The sequence below is a fragment of the Watersipora subatra genome, chromosome 8 (genome assembly GCF_963576615.1).
Source record: "Watersipora subatra chromosome 8, tzWatSuba1.1, whole genome shotgun sequence".
Classification (NCBI taxonomy): Eukaryota; Metazoa; Bryozoa; class Gymnolaemata; order Cheilostomatida; family Watersiporidae; genus Watersipora; species Watersipora subatra.
In genome coordinates, this window is record NC_088715.1 from 28,988,015 (window position 1) to 29,009,826 (window position 21,812).

The window sequence follows — 21,812 nt, forward strand, 5'->3', positions numbered from 1 at the left end:
CTGCCACCTCTTACGCCGTCTCCTTGTCTGGAGCTTTTCTGTAACCACTGGGTTTGGGATTTGGATTTCCTCTGTTTGCTGCTCAGTTAGTGAGTCAAAGGAGTTTTGTAGTAGGACTGAGGTCGACCCATGGGGGGTCTGAGGTCAACCTGTCCGACGTGGGGTTTGCCAAGGTGGCTTTCTCTGGTTTGAGGGTCCACAGTCAGTATGTCCCCCTACTGCTGTGGACGATGCCCGTTTCCCTGCTGCTGGTTTCTTGCTAGCTGGGTAGCCGCCATCCGAGGACACTGTCGTCTGACATGTCCGACTATTCCACATTCCCAACAGCTGGTCGCCCTTCTGATCTGCTGCGGCTCTGGAGTAGTCCGACCTTGGCTTCTGGGTCGGCTACCATTGACCGCCAGTCCTGTCGTCAAGGTGGTCAGCTCCTTTAGGGCTACAAAGACATCTTCCAACATAGCCGATTTTGTAGCTTGTGGGAGGTCGACCTGGGCTGCCTTGGGGTCATCCTCTTCCTCCCCTTCTATAGCCATGATGGTTGACCTTTGGGTCAACCGAGGATTAAATGGCTGAATTTGCAGAAAGTCATTTCCAGCCTGCACTGCCTCTCCCAAAGTCCGTGCTCCCACCGCTAACATATGCTTCTGTAGATAGGTGTTGCCCAATGTCATGGAGAAAGCATCTAATGCCATATTTGCATGATGGTGCTCAGGCAGATCAGCATAAGCTATATTGGCTAGTCTTTCTATTTCCGCAGCATGATCTTGCAAGCTAACCTTGACTTCCTTCTTGAGGTTTAATCGACTCCTGGCCTCTCTGTCAGACCAAATTTAGTTCTCAAGGCTGCAAAGATGGCATCTGTAGTTTCTCCCCTGCCACAGCTTTTAGCACCGTCCTTCAGCACCTCTCTGAGGTGCAGACGTGCTGACCCTGCAGACCATTGATTAGCTTCAGCTACTTCCTGAAACTGACAGATGAACAGTTCAACATCATCACTGCCATCAAACTTAGGGGGCTTGAAGTCCCTCTCTGGTCGAGATTGCCGTAAAGCCTCAGTTATGGCGTCAGCCATCCGCCCATACTGATCAGCTTGATTGAGATCAGCCTCAGCTGCCTCTCTCCTAGTTGACCGCCTTCCAGGCATGGTCAGACGATCCCACTGCTGCCACCAGTGTACTGGTTTTTGTCTTGGTCTACCAGTGTACCTAATGGCGACCCGACAGGTCGGCTTACATTAAGCTTGCCGTGCTTATAACTGTACGTGATTATAGAAGACCACGTCAACCCTAAGGTCCGTCGTCTGATTAGCTTAGGTCGACCTCTCTTCCTATAATTAGGTCAACCCAGTCAGGGCACATTAGCTGTTGACCCCGTAGTCAACTAGCTGACCGATGATGCCTATACTGGTCGTCTATCCGGCATTAATTCTTGCTGACCGCTCAAGCGCGAAATGAAGAGAGAGTGTGTGTGTGTATAATTGTATTGACTATATTACAAAACAACTGCCCCCACTGCGGCTATGCCTTCCTTTATATTGGTTGCAGCTCGCCCATATAAGGGCATAATGACTATATATGGTAATGATGACCATATATGGGTTAATGACGCGGGTTGACTAATAATGTAAGTAAGCATGCACTTGAAATGAGCTGTATAATACGAGGAGTAACAAATCTGCCACACCATCAACATGGGCATACTTTCAGTAAAATCAAAAATTGTGAGCTGCTAAGAACATGAATTTGTTGGCATACACACATTAAATCTGCAAACACTAAATAATTGCAACAGCAGCAACACAAAATCAATATGTAAGCAGCAAAAAATCAAAAAATGATTTGCTATTTGCTGAAACAAAGTTAGACTTGCACCAAAGAAATTACAAAATATACAGTGTTTGACTAAAATTAGTAATTTATTACATACAACACAAAGTTATGAATATTATTTATACATGTACAGTTAGTCATGAACATGAAAATCACGAAACTATAATTTCGAATTTTTCCTCGTGAGTATTATCTTCATAGCATAGCAAATCTACATCCCAATATAACTCAAATAAACTGTCATTAACATGTTTCAAACAATAAAATTATGTACAGTAACTCTGTTCTTGACTTTTCAGACTTCAGGAGCCGCTCTAAGAATGAATATGGGCCAATATGATCCTATCGAGATTGAATGATAACTTTTGTCTGACTACGGTTGACAGCCTAAAAAGTGCATTTTTATTCGAGTGTAACGATGCAAATTGACAAAATTAAAAGTTAGTAAAAACTTTGAAACATTAAAAATAATGTTTCAATTTGATTTATACAGTCTTTCACTGTCTTACCCCTTCTGAATCTGCATATTTACTTATGGAGTTGAAAAAAATTGATCGCGAACGATAAATTTTGAAGCGACAGCGATGATTTTCGTTTCAGTAGATGTCGCAATGGGCGCGGTAATTTAGTTATATATTTTGCCAGAGAGATCATTGAGGTATATATGTACGTTTGTTTGATTAACCAGAAAGATTTTTTCTGACTAATCAAAATTATTCTTATGTAATGTAAAAATAACAACACAAGGAATAGACCAATTTTAGAGACAAGATAACTCCCGTTGGTGTGCCTAGCAACGTTATAAATACGGGAGAATGAGTTTCGGGCGAATGAGTAATGAAGCCCTCGCGGGCCACATAAAATGAGGTGGCGGGCCACATGTGGCGGGCCACATGTGGCCCGCGGGCCATGTGTTTGACACCTGTGCACTACACCATGGCTGCTGTAGTGATTATGTCATAATGTTATGGCATTAAATAATTCACTCATTAAATCCTGGCTTTTAGGCTGAAGGCCATTATCTGTTAGAATTGAGAATATCTGTTAATATCTGTTATCTGAAAAGAGCATAGGAATAGAATGTAAGAATAGAGCGCACTATTTGCTAGTACAGTCATACATACGAGCTTAATGTGTGCTGGAACTGAACTCCTATGTCAATTTAGTCATGTCTCAAGCCACTTTCTTATATAAAATAACTAAATACAAATTAAGACGCAACCATACTACAAAAAAGCCACCTAAAAGAAGCCAGTACAGCAAAATACATGTTTTTATGGTTGCAATTCAGCACCTACACTAACAAAGTAACGAAAACATATTTAATTATAAAAATATGCAATAAAATCTAACATTAATTATTATGTACACTACTGTATGGAACTTTTACTTTTGAGGCAGACGTAGTGGCCAAAGCTGGTCTGAGAGATTTGACAGTAACGCGCTTGGTAGACAACATTTTTGTGGCGTTACTTGAAAGAAACTTTGAATTTAACTTGAATCAATTTAGCTTACTAAACAAATACTTGAAGCAAAGTTTTAATATTTTACAAAACCTAATTTAAGTTTTGTAGGCCTGATGTTTTATCATCTGTTTCTGGTTTGGTGCTTTTTGCCTCATGTTTACTGTCACTTTTAACCAACTTTTCCAAAAAAGATTTTCCTACTGATTCAAGGAAAAAGGCTGCGCGATGCTGTTCTCGAAAGCGGGCTCTCACATGTTTAACCATATTTGGCCATTGAGAAACTGGGTCATATTTTTGTACCTCAAAGGTTACTCAAAACTCAAGAAACTTGCTCAAAATTTTGTTTGCATCTTGATTTTTGAAAATGTTGGGGCATGCGTATATTGAGGTATGACTGTGTTAGCTACTGGTCAACACTACCGTATTGACTTGAATCTTGCTGCATAGCTAGTTTTCAAAAAAGGTTTTCAAATATTCGCACTGAGCTGGTCTCAGAAAACCCATCTTCAAAACAAGCTCTACAGTAAGATTCAAGTCATTGGCCAAGTAGCCAAAACCTAGGAGTCTAGCAGCCTTTAAGCCTTTAAGACAAGTCGAAATACTCTATTGAGTATTTCGACTTGTGTCGAGTTGTCGTTCGTGTCGAGTTCGTGTCCAGTTGTCGACAGTTGAGTCGTGATTGCATTTTTCATACGAAATAAGCATTGAGCTCTGGCAGTATGTTCTTATAACCTTCCAACTCCTATATAGATCTAGATTGGTAATGCTTGATAGATTTGTGAAAGCAATTACGACCAAAGCATGCCGTACTTATTACTAATAATTAACTGAACACAGCCACAATTTTAGCAGACCCGATTATTTTGTAGACGCGTGCCCTGTCCTTTGCTCTGGCAATGGAGTCTATGAGGAAGGTAGCTGCAAATGCTTTGACAGCTGGAAAGGTGTTGAGTGCTCCATACAAGCTCACCATTGCGAAGAGTGTGTGCATGGAAGGTGCTTGGAGGGCCAGTGCTCGTGCGCTGAGGGTTGGAGAGGAACACGGTGTGAAGAAGTTAATTGCCCTGTAAGCGATTGCTCAGGTCACGGCATCTGCCACGCAGGTTTGTTTACTCCAGTGTCTACTTTGGTTCTAAGGCTTTATGGTTACTAAATTGCTAATAGGAAATGTGTACCTATGCATTCTCTTGTTTTACATTACGTGATGAAGCTACGCATTTAAAACTATTTTAATGGTTTGATTCTATTTTACCAAATTTCTTGAATAATAACATTTTCATAATAATAAGTTTAGTTTTATTATAATTTATTTCGGATAATTAGGAGTTTTTACGCGACAGATCCTTAGCCATAAGGGAACAACAAGTATGCAATGCATTATGGGATGCTAAAAACAAATGCTGTACACTTGTGTGGACAACACAACAAATAAAAAAAACTGTTTTTATACTATGATAATGTTTGCTCTTGTTTTATATTAGGCGAAAAAGTTACACTTGTAGGGCTATTCTGATAAGTTTATTTCAGCTATTTTAATAATTTTCCGTTTATATTAACTGCAAAAGAATTATCACCAAAACTGGTTGTTTCCTTGAACTTAGAAAAGTTCACAAAGTGTGGGCATTGCTAACAGAGCTAGCCAATGAAACGCAAGTGGTGTGGCAGATTTTTGAACAAACACTTATGCTGTGCTGGCCTAAGTCTTTAGACCATTGAAACTATGTATGAGCTGCATGTATTGGCACCAGCATGGCGTGTAACAGCAGGTGTAATAAAATCTTGTCAGATGTGCAAAGGTTTGTGGAAGGGGAACTTAAGTTCATATAGCAAGTTTTCTTTTTCCACTAACATGCTTACCAAAGTAGTAGCATTAGAACACATGAAAAATGTAAGCAACCGAGATTTGACTCACATTATGTCAAGGTATATAACATTTGTTGATTTACGCAAGCTCAAAACAATGGAAGATTGCACAGCATACCCATACCCATGGACTGATACTGCGGCAGTGAAATCTTAATCGTTCAGTTTGTGTAATAGCTGAAGCCAAACTTTATGTCCATGACATAAGCCCAAGCCTTATGTCAACAAGGTATATGACATTTGTTGATTTACGAAAGCTCAAAACAATGGAAGATTGCACAGCATACCCATACCCATGGACTGATACTGCGGCAGTGAAATCTTAATCACCGTTCAGTTTGTGTAATAGCTGAAGCCAAACTTTATGTCCATGACATAAGCCCAAGCCTTATGTCAACAAGGTATATGACATTTGTTGATTTACGAAAGCTCAAAACAATGGAAGATTGCACGGCATACCCATACTCATGGACTGATACTGCGGCAGGGAAATCTTAATCGCCGTTCAGTTTGTGTAATAGCTGAAGCCAAACTTTATGTCCATGACATAAGCCCAAGCCTTATGTCAACAAGGTATATGACATTTGTTGATTTACGAAAGCTCAAAACAATGGAAGATTGCACAGCATACCCATACTCATGGACTGATACTGCGGCAGGGAAATCTTAATCGCCGTTCAGTTTGTGTAATAGCTGAAGCCAAACTTTATGTCCATGACATAAGCCCAAGCCTTATGTCAACAAGGTATATGACATTTGTTGATTTACGAAAGCTCAAAACAATGGAAGATTGCACAGCATACCCATACTCATGGACTGATACTGCGGCAGGGAAATCTTAATCGCCGTTCAGTTTGTGTAATAGCTGAAGCCAAACTTTACAAGTCGATCTTACCCCAAAAGCATGGATAATAGAAGAAATACAGACAGCTTGATTTTGACCAAAACTAGCTCAATAAATAATCATCCGTAAGCAATAACTGAATGAAAGGGATAGCTGGCAACTGAATTCTTCGCAAATAGTTACGTATTTCTCATACAGGAAACTGTTACTGCGAAACTGGGTACAGGGGACTGCATTGTTCTGTGGATGAGCTAAAGAATTTTACAATAGCGTGTAGCAATGATTGCTCTGGCCATGGGAGCTTTGAGCCTCAGCTCCAGACATGTACCTGCCAAGCTGGTTGGAGAGGAAGGAACTGCGAACAAAGTGAGTCATTACAGCTTAACTACCCAAAAAATTTGAATAGGTTTTATGCGAAAGTGTCTGTTCTATCCTTGGCCATTGTTTTTGGTGTTCGAACTTATTTGACTGCCTGTATGCTTCAATAGTTCTATTGTCTATTGTCCTTGTCTATTGTCCACGAGAGTTTCTTTCATGGTAGTTGCTGTCGGACTAATATTTGATCGCTTAGGGGACTGCACTGTATAATGAGTACTCTATTCCACAGACTATTCACTGATGTAAACATGGATGGGTTTTTGATAGTGTGAACAATGTTGTCACATATGATCATCGTAGTGTGGGATTAACGCCAACTTACGGCGATATACAGCAGTGTAAACCGGCCATAAGCTGGCAATGCCTGGGATTTTAGTCATTTTCAGTCAGACAGCCCGCAGGTTGGTTTTTAACAAGCTGGTTCTCAGAAACCAGATGAACTTTCAACATCACATATTTTTAGCGATCTGGCAGCTGGCATAGAGTATATGCATGTTATTTGGATGACATCGGCAAAAAATGTGGAAATGTTTAGCGCTTTTGCAGACTAACAGACAGACATACACAACGACACAATAGGATTTATTAATAAAGATTATATACATTCCATAGCTTGTACTTAACAAACAATTAAACAGATTATAAATTTAAATGACCAGTATTATGGTGACCGACAGCGTAAGTGATAAACAGTAAATAGATAATGGTAATGGATGACAGTGATAGATAATAGTAAATAGAGGGTGCTTTAACAGCTGCATAGCTAATGAAGGAAGGTGTGATGATTGGTCATTCGTATTAAGCCACAGGTGATAACATCCAGCTTGTTAATTTGTTGGAAGATGCTGTCTGAAGGTGTAATAAGACCTGATCGGTTTATCATTGTATATTGCCCACTCTCTGTACTATCCTTCTTTAGTTGTAGACTAGATTATAGTTAGTATTGTGTACACACTTGCAGTAGTAGGGGTAGTAGTTTGACAAGCACAAACGATTAACATCTTATATACAACAGATTTCGGACTAGTCCAGTCTGATCATTTACTGGCTGTTGTCGAGTACGATCCTGCAGTCCTCCTTTATTGCCTTATTAGTATAGCTAATAGCATTCCAAGCTCAGCTATGAGATATCGAATATATAGCAAGGCTAGTACTAGGTGCTCTGGATCGTATTCCAGCTGATCGTCTGCTGGCTGCTGTTGGTTACGATCGTACTGTACCATTGTAGTTTCTATAAAACAAATCTATTGTGAGCATAATTATATCAATGTACAGTTTGCCTAATGCAGTACTGTTTAATCACTACTACATCCAGGATTTTCTAATGTTTTCTTCTAATAGCAAGGTGTTATTCTGCAACAAAAATAACTACAGAATTATGTGTAGGCTACATACCTTGGTCCTATCAAAATTGAAAACTTCAAACTGAGCAGATTGTGACTTGTTTCAAGCGTCGCTGTTCGAATAATGAATAGCATGGTTAGTATGATGGCAAATATTATACTGTATTCGCAATCGCAAATACGGTATAAGAATTTGTGACAGGCGGGCCATGCTGCGCGCTATTGTCATGAATTGTCGGCTGGTTTTTTCCGCCGCGCTATTAATATACTGTTGAGCCTTCCGCTATTGCGCCCGTGCAAATCTGTATGCTAATGTATGCTGTATGCTAATCTGTGCTAACTACTCCGTCTAAGACAAAACGCTGCACCTATATCAGATATGAAATGTTAATACAGCATAATTATTTCTATCCATTTGTAACAGTCAGACGGATTTTGAGATGATATATACTATTCATCGATTTTAGCATAAGCTCAACTCCCTGATTGCAGGTCATACAATGGTTTAATTCAACATTCTCCAAAAATTAGGTATGGCTAAAACACTGCGAAGCCATTAGCTAGGAAAATCTATGCCACTTAAATTTATAACTTTTAGACAAGTGTGCTTATGACATAGAGTTAGCGTTAGGGTTGCGCATTGCAGCTGAACTCATCTTAGCTTGTTTTCTATAATATTAAGAAAATTCTTTGCATTAGCACAAAAGCTGCTAAGATGATTCTGTCATTCACTGCCCATAGGGCGTCATCCACTGCCCTTTTGCCATCAGCCACTGCCCACTCGGTGTCGTATACTACCTCTACAATGTCGTTCACTGGGTATATTGTTGTCATCCACTACCCATATAGTGTCATTCACTGCCCATATGGTGTCATCTACTGCCCATGCCATGCCATCCACTGCCCATAAAGTGTCATACACTGCCCAAACGGTGGTGTCATCTACTGCCCATGCAATGTCATCTACTGCCCATACAGTGCCGTGCACTGCCCATATGATGTCATCCACTGTCATATGGTGTCAACTAGGCACACTAAACTTATATCCTGAAGGGTAGCTGTTATCCATTTATGGTGTTACATGAAACACTTGTGGCACACCAGCTTGGCACAGCATTGGAGGTGACATGTAAAAAGAGAAAATTCTTGAAACAATTTCAGTGTGCCAACCATCTGGAATAAACTAGAACAAACTAAGTGCATATAACTCATCACTTGTGAGAAAGAGAAACAGTGTGTCTGGTCATAAGGTGGTCCTGACAACAGCCGGTCCTCGGTAGCAGTACTGGTTAACAGACTGGATTTTGGGTATCAAAATAAACAAAAGATAGAGACTGCTATCAGATGGTGTCCAAAAGGTCGACGATTTCTCTGGCTTACTTATTGCTGTCAGCTCATGTCCCCGGCTGGTCAGCTTAGTTGAAGAGTATCATTCATTCACTAGTGTTACATGCTACGAATTTTTGTTGTATTTTTTTCCTTCGTAGCATGTAAATGGTTTCAAACATCGCATATTTAATTCTTTGAAGCGATTTCAACCTCCGATTAAAGGGGGTATTTTTGAAAACATCGTCTCAACATCGAAGTACTGTGTATGATGCAAACATCAATATTCATATTATTGCATAAATTTTTGCGATTTGAGGTTAGATTTTTATCGTCTTTATTGGTGGCGTCCTTACAGCATTCCTACGCAGCTTTGTTTTTAACACGTGTTTTAAAAATGTCATTTCCGAAATAAAAAATATTAACTCTGAATCTGAAAGAAAAATTTCCCGCATTCTTTGACATTTGACCTTGGACGTATTTAAAAAATGTCAGCCGCGATATAAAATATGCGCCTCGTTGTAGCTACAAGCGCAACAGGTTAATATAGAAAACGTGGAGTTGTGCGACTATTGCTTCGTAGCATGTAAACCCGTCAACTAGAACAATTATGAGTTGTGCGATCACTCCTGCGTATCATGTAAATATGTCCTCTTCATTCCTACGATCAAAACCACAACATCGAAGCTTAAAAATTCGTAGCATGTAACACTAGGATTATCTCATTATCAGCTCATTGATGATATCTCTGAATTATCTCTAAGTTCCTACAGGCCTTGCTTGAATTGCCTCATGGCTTCTTGTTACGACTACCCAGTTACCCAAAATCATAAAATAATGCGCTGAACTGTGATGTAAAACATTTTATTTTTTTTATGGTATTTCTTAATAGTTAGTTTTGTGATGATAATTTAAAACCAAATAATTCTGAAGGTTTTGTTATTTCTGCAACCATGACATGACTTGGTCAATAGGTTTGGTGAATAGTTTAAATATTAGGTAGGTTATTGCTTCAGATTATCACAAGCCATGATGAAAATTTTTCCAATAAAATCTTTCAATTCACTAATATTCAAATTGTTAGATTTGAATTACTGCGCATTGTGATTTATGCTCTGTTCATTGCTACAGCTAGGCAGTAATGTCAAGAATTCTCATACCATGCGCATAGTCAAGGTTATACAGTAGGTTATACAATAAGCTTGCACGCTATTAGTTTGCATTGGCAGGGTATAATAGCCAGCCGATTATTTGCTATGTGGGAGCAAGGCTAGGGGAAATCCATTAAATGGAGTCATTGTCGAGAGGCGTGCCTAGTTCCTTGCAGTTGCCAAGCTGTGTTGCCAAGTTGTTGACATTTCACTACAACCATGTCAACAACATATTCCATAGACAGGAGGAGCATTCCAAATTCAATCAGTTTTAACAACAGTTATTTGCTTTAAGTATTCAATATTTGGAACACCAAAACTTTCCACTGGTCATAAGACTGCATTCACCTGTGCCTTATTTTTTGAAAGTAGTAGTGGGGCATTTTGTGTACAAATATATACCAATATGGATACCTTGAAGAAGACCCTGCAAAAGTTTTCGTACTTCCCTCTGGATTGTTCTAAAATGGGCATACTGGATGTTGCTAGACGAGAGAATGAAAGGCGATACTAGCCTTTGCTCTGATTCCCTATGTGTAAGATTGATGAGGGTTATTATTTGATTCAAATTATACAGTTTCCCAAATTTATGAGAATTAATACAGACTGCTATGAAGTTAAATTTAGAAAATTTAAAAACTACCTTAATGGGATAAAACACCAAAATATTGTAGCCATAATTAGTCTAATCCTAAATGAATATGCAAGCTCATGACCTTCTCATTTGGGCAACGAATACTCACTCCACAGATGTCCAGTGCCCCTACCAGTGTTTCCATACTGCCTAGTTGTTACTCCGTGCTTCTTCAGGCTTGATGGACAACAGTTTTTGTACTTACCATGAAAGTTTTTTGCTACATATTGTATTTTACATGTTATTTTTTTATTTAGTATAAGTTCATCTATATATATAAATCCCACTGTTTGTCTTTTATTTATCTATTGTTTTCTGTCGTTACTGATATACCTTCTATGCTTACTATTTATTTGTCTTTCTTGCAACTTAATTAAAATTCGGAAAAAGTTCTTTCGGAAAAAGATTTTTCTCCTGAATGGATCAGCTACAAAAATCTGCTAGCTGGGGCATGCTCCCAGCATTTTACATTACTGCGGTCTTATTAGAAAACCATTCCAACATCTATTGGAATGATTTATTAGTTTTTCTAATAATATCAAATGAATCGTTTTTAAATGTTGTTTAAAAATGTATAACATTTTTAAACAGACAAACCAATAATTCCTTTTCTATCTGCACTTGTCTGAGTTGATGTATAGTTACATATATATAGTCAGCATCTCATTAGGATAGTGATAAGCGTATGACAGGAGAAATGAATATCAAATTCAGTTCTAAGTATAATCTGAAGATAAATAGGTCTCTGCGCCCATTAAAAATCCTTTGCTTTTTTATGGTGTAATATTTTGGTTACTCACCTGATTATGTTAAAGTGCTGCCTACTTAACAGAGGTAGAGTAAAGCTGACTCTGTGTTGCAAAGAGTATCAATGGTTGTTTCCAAGGCTTAAAATTCCTTTTTTACTACATGGTAGGAAATTCAACGCGATTGGTTGGAAAAATTGTGTTTCATTTCCATCTATTAATTGGTTTATTTACAATAGTTTAACAACCCGTTTGTTAAAAACTATGCAACCTGACATTGGATATTAACTGTGCTTCATTGGAGTAGTAGATTTAAGTGGGCGCTATTGATTGAGGTGCTGTTGATTGAGCACTTGCATTTGTAATAACTTAGCCACTGTGCAAACACTGAGTGTACGAATGGCACTGATATTTGTTAATTTAACCTTGACCTGTGGACATGTCACATAATCTAGACCACCTAGAGATCAACTATGACAGCTGGTCTTATTCTGGACAGCTAAATTGAATAAATACGATTTTAAAAACGCCAGACCGTATCATGACAACAAATATCTCTTACAAAGCTATGTGGCTTCATGCGGCATGGAGATATGGCATACCTTCTTAGACTTTTACCACATGTGATGAAACAGTATATTTCAATATGGTTTTTCAGAGGAGTGCAATGTGGAGTGCATCAATGGTCATTGCTTCAATGGCCACTGCGTGTGCGATTACATGTGGGAAGGAGTGACGTGTACACAGAAAAAGTGTGATGCAAGGTGTGCCCTCCATGGCGTCTGTAGAAATGGCACGTGCAACTGCCAGCCAGGTTGGAACGGCAAGCACTGCACAATGAGTAAGTTTTACTCATTATATTCAATTTACTCATATTCAATTCTTTAGGTTTCTTCTCCTACCTTATCATCTTTAGCACTTAGCATCCTAGTTTAAGACTGTCCTCTCCGTTGCTAGCTGCTGTCATCTCCTCTAGCCACCGAAGATGGCAAACTTACAGAAATAAATGACGAGAAAATCTCTTCGGTTTTCATGACTATTTTTTATTGAGTAGAGTTGGTGTTGAGGTGGATCACTTGTACATACTTGTATAAATGTACCACTTGTACATATGTTGCTGTATCACTTGTACATACATATGTAGCTATATCACTTGTACATACTTGTGTGGCTGTATCATTTACGTAGGCTAATGTAGTATCCCTTCTGACTTGCACCGAACATTTTTTTGGTTGCTGTATTAAGAACACAATGGTGTTTGAACAAGGGCATAACTGCACTAGAAGGACTGTTTAACTCGTTCCTATTTCCTGATGGCCTAAGGAAGGTTAAACCATAACTGTCACCAACAACTTTTATCTATTTACTAGGTACATGTAAATCAGACACGCTGATTCCGATTTTGTAATCAAAATAAAGATTAGGCCACTAACTTTCAGAGTAATGAAGGATTTTTTATAGCGTTTTAATACCGGTCTCGAAAACAACACGATCGGCATAACAAGCTCCGCACATAAATACGTGACGTAACCTAGCTTTTTAGGAACAGAAGTTACGTAGGTATGTTTAGACCGATTTAGAATAATAGAGATGGGTGTTTTAAAATCCATTAATATCTAAATTCAGCCTTAAAAATGATATCAGTCTTTTCTGAAAGGTAGATAAGCTATTTAGCATTGCATATTTAAAAAGCGCGATAACAACGCTAGCTTGTGATAAAACCGCGCTTTTTGAACTAATTTTTCTCGGCGTCCAGCCCATTTAAACGTCATGTAGCAAGCTGCGAACAATTCTAAATAGTTTATATCCCTTTCATAAAAAACTGAAATTATTTTACAGGCTGGATTTAAATAATAATGGGTTTTAAGACACCCATCTCTATTATTCTGAATCGGACTAAACATTCCGAACTTCCGTTTCTAAAAAAGCTAGGTTTCGTCACATATTTATGGGCGGAGCTTGTAATGCCGACTGTGTTGTTTTCGAAACGGACATTGGAACGCTTTAAAAAAGCCTAAATGACTTTGAAGGTTAGTGGACTAATCTTTATTTTGAGTACAAAATCGGAATCAGCGTGTCTGATTTACCTAGTAAATACGATAAAAGTTGTTCGTGACAGTTATGGTTTAATGATGTGCAGTATGAAATGAGCTTTGTGCGATTTTACCATTTCAGAGCTGGTATAACAGTATTTTGCAATACTAGATCAGAATATGGGGCTGTCGTTCTGGCTGTCTAGAATGGTGCTTCATTGTCAATTTTATTAGGAGAGAGTTAGATGATATACGGAAGCGTTTGATTCTGATAACATGAGCCTTTGCATTAATTGCAGCTCACTCTGTGATTAGAAGCATGGTTTGTTAGCAGCAGTGTGAACATTAAATGAAATCCAAGTATGATTAAATGTATTTTTTTTATGCTGAAGAGGAGTTTGGACCAGAAAATTTGACAATTGCATTGTGTCACATTAGCAAGTTAACTAAGCTGTTTGTAATCTCACCGAATGATGAACTAAATCAAACGTTAATAGAACCGCTAGCTCGAGAGGTACGTGAGAGGTCGACAGTAGCGTAGTCTAATACCATAATAATTCCCTACGTAAGCGTATAGGGGATGTAGCTCAGTGGTAGAGCGCACGCTTCGCATGTGTGAGGCCCCGGGTTCAATCCCCGGCATCTCCAGGCCTTTTGTTCGAGGGATTTCACGGTATTTATATAACCCGAGTGTTTAAATATCTTTTTTTTACAATTATTTTAACTTCTTCATCCTTTTTTTAGATGGTTGCCCATCAGACTGTAATTCTCATGGGAGCTGCGAGAAAACAGGTGGTATTTATTCATGTTCTTGTGAGGCTGGATGGAAAGGATTCGCCTGTGGAGTGGCAGCTGAGCTGCAATGCGATGATGGTACAGATAATGATGGAGGTAAACTGCATTGACCAACCTATTTTATGAGCATAAATAAGTTTTGATAGTAGCAAATGGATTGAGATTCCATCACTGTTCCATCATACATGTTTTACCTTGATATTCAATACTTCAATGTCTATCAACCAGTGAACTGAGACAAAGGATTTGATTAACAAGCCCTGATCTTTTGACAAGTAATTACAGCTTTTTATTTTAGCACAACTGATCTATAATTGTGAAATTTGTTAAGTTTCGGTTGAGTGCATCTATTTCATGTTTTCATTACATAACTAATCAGATGAGATGGCAGCGCTTTTGCACAAAACATTCTTTTGATTTGCTGATAGATTCTATTCTATACTGATAGAATGATGCGCCGCTCTTGTTGGGCCATGATGGTTGAGTCATTGATTTGGTGAAAGTTGAAATAAGAGTCAATTTCTTCAAAATTGTTATATTTTTATTATTATTATAAATTATAATATAATTAAATGTTCTTATAAATATTTAATTATAATTATTATAACATTGATTATAATTACAATTATTAATATTATAATATTAATTATTATTATGAAAATAACTATTATAACATAATATTAATATATTATTTATTATTAACATTATATAATTAAATATTATAAATAATTATATATATATTAATATTATTATTATTATTAATATATATTATAAATAATTATTAATATTGTTGTTAACTAATTCTTCTTGTTTCTTTTGTATCTTTGGCATTCAGTACCAATCAATCATTGTAAAGAATTATTGCTCTGAGCCTAAATTATGAAAAAAATAATGAACCAAAATAAATCAAGACGATTATTGAAAATGTGAATCAGTAAAAACGCGTACTTGATATTCTGATATTATATTGATAGTCTGCTGGAGGCCTATTACAAGGACTTCACACTTTGTTCTTCGCATGGAATTTCAACATCAAGTATTTTGCAAACATCATGCCACTTCACTAGTAGCCTATACTCCCCTTTTCTTACACCAGCATCTCTGTACTGACCTTATCTGTTGTTGACATGTTTAGGTTCTACAGGGCTTAGCAAACTTTAGATCAAGTCAAACCGTGCCACTGACGGCTACCCATTTCACTCCTTACACGAATTCGATTGTGCTTGCAGATCACATGACTGATTGCTTTGACCCAGACTGCTGTAAGAAGCCAGTATGTAGCGATTCACCATTTTGTGGCCTAGCTCCCGAACCGATACAAGTACTTCAGTCAAGTCCAAGCTTAAGTGCTCTGTCATCCTTCTATGACAGGAATAAGTTTCTAGTGCAGCCCAGTGGCACGCTTGACAGGGTACAGAATGTTGCCGACCTTTCTGTCTTCGACCCAGCGTAAGCTTCATTTGTCATTTATTATCTTTATATCATTTATTGATATTATCATTATTAGATATTGATTAGTCATTGCTTATTGATTAGTTATTGCTTATTGATTATCTCTTGCGTAGTATTGATTTCTGATTAGCCATTAGTTGTTGATCAGTTTTACAGTGGCAAAGTTTTTATCAGTGTACTCTGAATACAATTATTGTGATCACTTAAGTTTGATTGAATGATGGTTTCATTAAAATGTTCTAAAGATGGTTGTTGGCCTTCTGAAGAATATTAACATTCAATTTCAACTGCAGCTTGTATGTATAATTTGTAGCCTGGTTTGGCTTGTCAAAATTTGAAGAACATTGTTCATGCAAAAGGAAAACATTGTTTGCCGGTTTTAGCAAGCTAATTTTGCACTAACAATTTAGCATTAATTTTCAAGTTTATCAAAAGTGGTGACAAACTGAGGTGGAAACTTTTAGCTTTCACAGCACCCTTCTGGCACAGAAATAACAATGTCTTAGTTTCATCTTACCTGTACTTTAAATTTTCTCATAGTGGTTGTTTAGCAGTTAGTTATTGTAATTCAAGTTGGTTTATTAAAGAAAATTAAGCAGAGCAATCAGTATCACATGAGATGATAACTCCCTTAACAGCCTTGTAGCATTTATTATATAATATATTTGCAGAAATAGAACATTACAAGCTCAATTGGTAGTTTGAAGTTTTTATTAGCAGAAAAAAGTTGAAGCAAAAGTTGAAGTTATATAAAACAAAACTTTGAAATTAATTGTTTCAGACGAGTCTCCGTGATTAGAGGTAAAGTGCTATTGAGAGATGGAAGTCCTGCCCTTTGTACAAGAGTCTATCTTCCAAAGGAGCTATCTTTTGGTTTCACATTGACCCGGGAAAATGGAGAGTAAGTAGTTAAATTTCGACCTGTGACTATATTTATGATTATGGTCATATTTTATATTTTCTAATCTTCTAGTAGCAAATGTACAATAAGTTTTCATACAGCGATAGCATGGCGACACAACTCCGTATAACGATACATTGCCATCATGATAACAGCCTTGTCACTATCATTTTGTTATGATTCAGTGTCGCCATTTAAAAGCGAAATATATGTGTGGCGGTCCGTCTTTGTGTCACAGAAACGACCTCAGCCACCAACTGTGTCACACTTGCATAGGTTAAAGATAAACCCTTGACTTATGGTGTCACACAACCACTGCTCGACTATATCACTCTTTGTAAATATGATCTGCTTATTTGCTCGGCGTAACACTGCAGCACTGGCTCACTAAGCCGTTACTGCAATAGTGCTGCATGTGAACTTAGCAAAGCTATTAACTTCATATTCGCTGTCAGCATGCAAAATTTTTTCATCTTAATTTTCACAGATTCAGCTATAAATGAAAATAAAAATTTGTTTCACTTTATTTATATTGCTTTTAGTCTGCTCTTTCAACTTCAAATGTGTGCATTTTATGTGTATATTGGGTGTGTATACATTTGACATATATGTATGTATTTTATGTATTTAAATTAGACTAGCTATGCAAATAGATGTTTCAAGTAATGAAACAATAATTGTCCTTCTATGTAAAAGGGTTATATTAAACTAGATGTGAATTAGTTTGTCACAAAGCTTGTTTGGATGAGATACATGCTTTATATAGCCGCCATGACCTTGGTAAACCTGCTACACGTAAACTACTGTAATGTTTGCCATCATATTATTTTGTAAGATAAATTCGCATTCGAATGGATTCCTAGATTTGACTTGATGGTGAATGGAGGTGGATCCATTAACCTCTGGTTTGTGCGAGGCCAAGCTCCTTCCATTAACACAACTGTCTGGGTGGCATGGAATACTTTTGTGACTATTGATCCAGTCACGTTACTTCAGGTAGGTCCAAATATTTATTCTTTGTTGCGAAATAACAGCTAAAGACTGGTACACACCGCATCACACTACATCGGGCAGTAATCACACACTACCATTCACGATGGTTATCAAGCCAGTCACAATAGCCGAGGTGGTGCGCATTGCACAGACTGTCATGTATGCATGGCGAAACATCGGTAAAGTTTGTCAGCTGCCATGTTTCCGGATATATCTTTGTTATATATGATATATATATATATGATATTTATATATATATCATATATATCATATCATCTGAGAGTGGTGGTGCACTCTTGTAATCCAACTACTTGGAAGCTAGGTTTGGTGGTATATATATATATATACCACCAAACCTAGCCTATATATATACCACCAAACCTATATGTATATACATATATATATATATATATATATATATATATATATATATATATATATATATATATATATATATATACATATATACATACACATATACACATATACATGGTCTTTGAATAATGGCTGAGTGTACAACCTGGACATACTGCAGTACAGGTTGTACCCGCCTTAAAACTTATGTTCAAACTTCTAACAGCAAGGAATATAACTTACCGATTTACTTGTAGTATTATAAGTTCTGGTATGTTTCTTATGTCACAAAGCAACTCTGAGATTCATCACTGTTTAATTTATGGACAGCAAGTAGTCACAGCTCAAGATATCTCAATGAGGATTGTTGGCTTTTTTACATATGGTTTTTTAAATTCCTTAGTAACACAGGTAGATACACCATGATTTAAAAAAACAAACAGTTGTTTGCTGGATTAACTGTTCCATAGAGACAATCACTCCAGGTTAAGATCAGTGTGAATAAAGAATTTGATGAGTGCGCATCCCTCTATTAAGCCTGATAAGCCAAAGGCCTCTGCAAAATTATAGTGAACAAGCGATATAAAGGATAGACTGTTGGAGTCAATGCAGAGTTTGGCTGATATTTAGACAGTTTGAAGCTCTAGGAAAAATAATAGTTGTCTCTTCGCTATGCATGCACAATTGTTGGATTGAGTTTAGCCAAAAATAGTCTTTGCAAGTAAATTCTCAGATTTTTTGCTAATGTAGGTATTGTAAGATGAGTTGATGTGATTATCTACACTTATGACACATCTGGTTAAAGTGAAACTGGTCCAGATTGAAATTGGGTAGTTGTCATATCTTTTTGTAGGAAAACGACGAGCCAATAAATGAGCAAAGTTGCAGCCCGGACCACGACAGGTACACACTCTATCCTGTCGTACTACCTATGTGGCAACACACCCAACTCAAGACTTGTCCAGAACAAAGTGCAATTATTCCAGAATCTCAGGTATGTTACAATGTTACAAATTATAGATGAATTTATCCTTTAAATCTCTACAGGAATTTGCTGTGATTGTTATTATCGTTGTTATTACTGTTGTATTAATGTTGTTTGTACTTCTATCTGTTTGTCTTCAGCATCAGTCAATAGAGTTCATTGTAGAATAAGGCAGTTGTAACAAGGAACTAAGCCTCGGTGTGTTCATTTTCTGCCAAACGATGTCAGTGAGTTTATCTATGAACAAATCGGCTTGCTGTACACCAAGGTGCAATGCTGTCACTGAATCAATGCTCTCAACCACTGAGAAATAATCACTAGCTGTCGCTGGTCACTTAACTTTTGCCTATTTATTTCACCCTAGCTTAGTAGGGTAGCAGCATATCACGTGGCAAACTGTTTACACATGTCACTGGTGGTATAAAGGTGCGGCCATACATGCCAATTTTTTCAATGGTTTCGACTGAAATCACGAAATAACGAAAAACACAGAATTATTTGGCTGAAATCCACAGAATTTTCAGAGCTGTGTATGCACACCAAAATAATTGAAGAAACGCTATAATTGGTTAAACAAATTATTAGCGAGAACGATTCTAGCAACTTTCGTGATTTATATAGTTCGAGGCACATAACGGGAAACGTAAGAAAAATACTAACGCTACTTGTCATATTAAATACGATGCCACTGACTTGATTGCGCTAAAGATGGCAACTCTTTTTACAACGGAACTTTTGTTGCTAAAAAAGAAATTGTCATTCATTATCAAAAACAAAGATTTATAGCCATAGTGTCTGAACGATAAAGAATCAACAATAGCGCAATTTAGACAGTTGCATCGTATGTACTATGTTGAATTGCACTGGTACTTTTGTTGTGTGTCGTGGTACGGGTCTTGGACTATACCAATTGCAAAAGCTGCTAAAATCGCGATAAATCATTAGCTTAAATCTTCAGCAAACATCGATATGATAGAATTATAGGTATACGTACTAAAATGCATGTAGCAAAGATTCTAATGAATGCAGGTAGTACAGGAGAGCATCACTATACCAGGGACAGACGCGCATATTATCTACAAAACCTCAGACATGAAAGGCTATAAAAGTACGATACTCATACAGCTGACACCAAAGGTCATTCCCAGTAAACTCTTTTTAGGTGAGTTTGCATCCAATTTTTTTTGAAGCTGTTTATTGATGATTTTCATGTAAGTGTCCATCATATTGCAGAGGCAATCAGTCAAACTTCTATTCGTAACTGTAGTGGAACAATCGTTAGAGTTAGAAGAATAGTAATAATAAGTGTAACCTAGATGGTTAGTCTGCTTATTTATGAGGCTCTACTTGTCATGAACTACTTTCCCTATTTTATTTTGATATTGAATGTTGTTCTAAAATCTTTTGTTGTATTATTATTACAAATATTTGGTAAACAGTATATACAGTACAGTATATGCGGTACAGTATATACTGTACTGTATATATGTTCTATAACAGTATTAGGCTAGTACTATATATAAATATATATCCATATGTATCTAATCACGTATATATAGAACAGTCATTAATGATGCCCTGATGACATATCACTGTGGAAGTTGTGTGCTCAGCAGTAAAGAAGTGACTCCTTGCTATATTGCAGTGCACCTCAAAATAGTTGTTGAGGGAGTTGTTCATACGGAAATATTTGAAGCTGACCCAAACCTGACCTACAAGTATTCGTGGAACAAGCAGAATGCATATCAACAAAATATATATGGAATCCGACCGGCACAAGGTACTATCTAAGTGCTTATAGGTATCCCAAATCCATTCTAAACTTGATTGGTGTTTGCATAACAAGATGATATCGATAATCAGAAAAACAAAATGTCCACTGATCGGCAAGGAGTATTTACCAGCACTTCTGGTTGTAACCAAAGCTGCACTCATGCTTGCTAAATTGAGATTTGTGTACTCTTGTTTCATTATCACCACGGAGTCTGTATGATGATGGGGCAGCCAACTCCAATAACGTTTGTATGATAAACATTTGTTAGCTTGTAGCTTTTGGGGTAATACCCAGTCTCATGCAAGCAGTTGTAAGCAGAGCTTAAATCAACACGTGAGTTGTCATGCTTTGCAGTCTCCGTGGGATATCAGTATGTTGGCTGCGACAAGATAATCTGGGACAAACAGGCTACAACAATCAGTGGATATCATGGAGGGGACGTGGGGGAGTCAGCCCGCTACCTTGCTAAGGGTTGGAGATTAGACATTCAGCACTTTTATAACTATATGGAAGGTATATGCGGCTAATTATTTTCTACATTTGCTGGGCTACTAGTTGAGTTCAGGAAATAGTAGATCTGTTACATGTACATACATCCGAATGCCTAGTTTTATTTGTTTTTTGAAAAAAAAATTCGAAAAAGATTTTTAAAACTACAGATAAAATGATTTTTAACAGGACATTTATTAAAGTTTCAGAATATTAAGGGTGTTAGTTACACTACATATCTCTACCACCACCTCTATCTCCTACCTTTGTACGTATTACCTAGTTTACACTAGGTTTACCGTAAGTTAGCGACTCGGTACAATTATGTATGGTAGACGCTCTTACAATGGAAATAATATTTTTACAATGTATGGGTTTTATGTACAGAAAAATACATATAAATAGCTTAATCTGTTCTGAGATATTTCTAAACTCAGCACTTTGAGCAATTCAAAA

At 37.3% G+C, this 21,812-nt stretch overlaps 1 protein-coding gene and 1 non-coding gene across 2 annotated transcripts in view; both read left to right on the forward strand.

Annotated features, from left to right (window-relative positions):
* LOC137402178 (teneurin-m-like) overlaps window positions 1-21,812 on the forward strand; it is a 76,052-nt gene that overhangs the window by 23,956 nt on the left and 30,284 nt on the right. Inside the window, exons 8-18 of the mRNA XM_068088659.1 lie at window positions 4,165-4,398; window positions 6,201-6,368; window positions 12,239-12,421; window positions 14,358-14,504; window positions 15,638-15,857; window positions 16,642-16,761; window positions 17,625-17,757; window positions 18,962-19,102; window positions 20,123-20,255; window positions 20,739-20,873; window positions 21,222-21,380. Coding sequence (XP_067944760.1) covers window positions 4,165-4,398; window positions 6,201-6,368; window positions 12,239-12,421; window positions 14,358-14,504; window positions 15,638-15,857; window positions 16,642-16,761; window positions 17,625-17,757; window positions 18,962-19,102; window positions 20,123-20,255; window positions 20,739-20,873; window positions 21,222-21,380 — 1,773 coding nt within the window. The remainder of the gene's footprint in view (window positions 1-4,164; window positions 4,399-6,200; window positions 6,369-12,238; window positions 12,422-14,357; window positions 14,505-15,637; window positions 15,858-16,641; window positions 16,762-17,624; window positions 17,758-18,961; window positions 19,103-20,122; window positions 20,256-20,738; window positions 20,874-21,221; window positions 21,381-21,812) is intronic.
* Trnaa-cgc (transfer RNA alanine (anticodon CGC)) lies at window positions 14,190-14,261 on the forward strand. Its single transcript has one exon. It is a non-coding gene; the product is annotated as a tRNA-Ala (tRNA).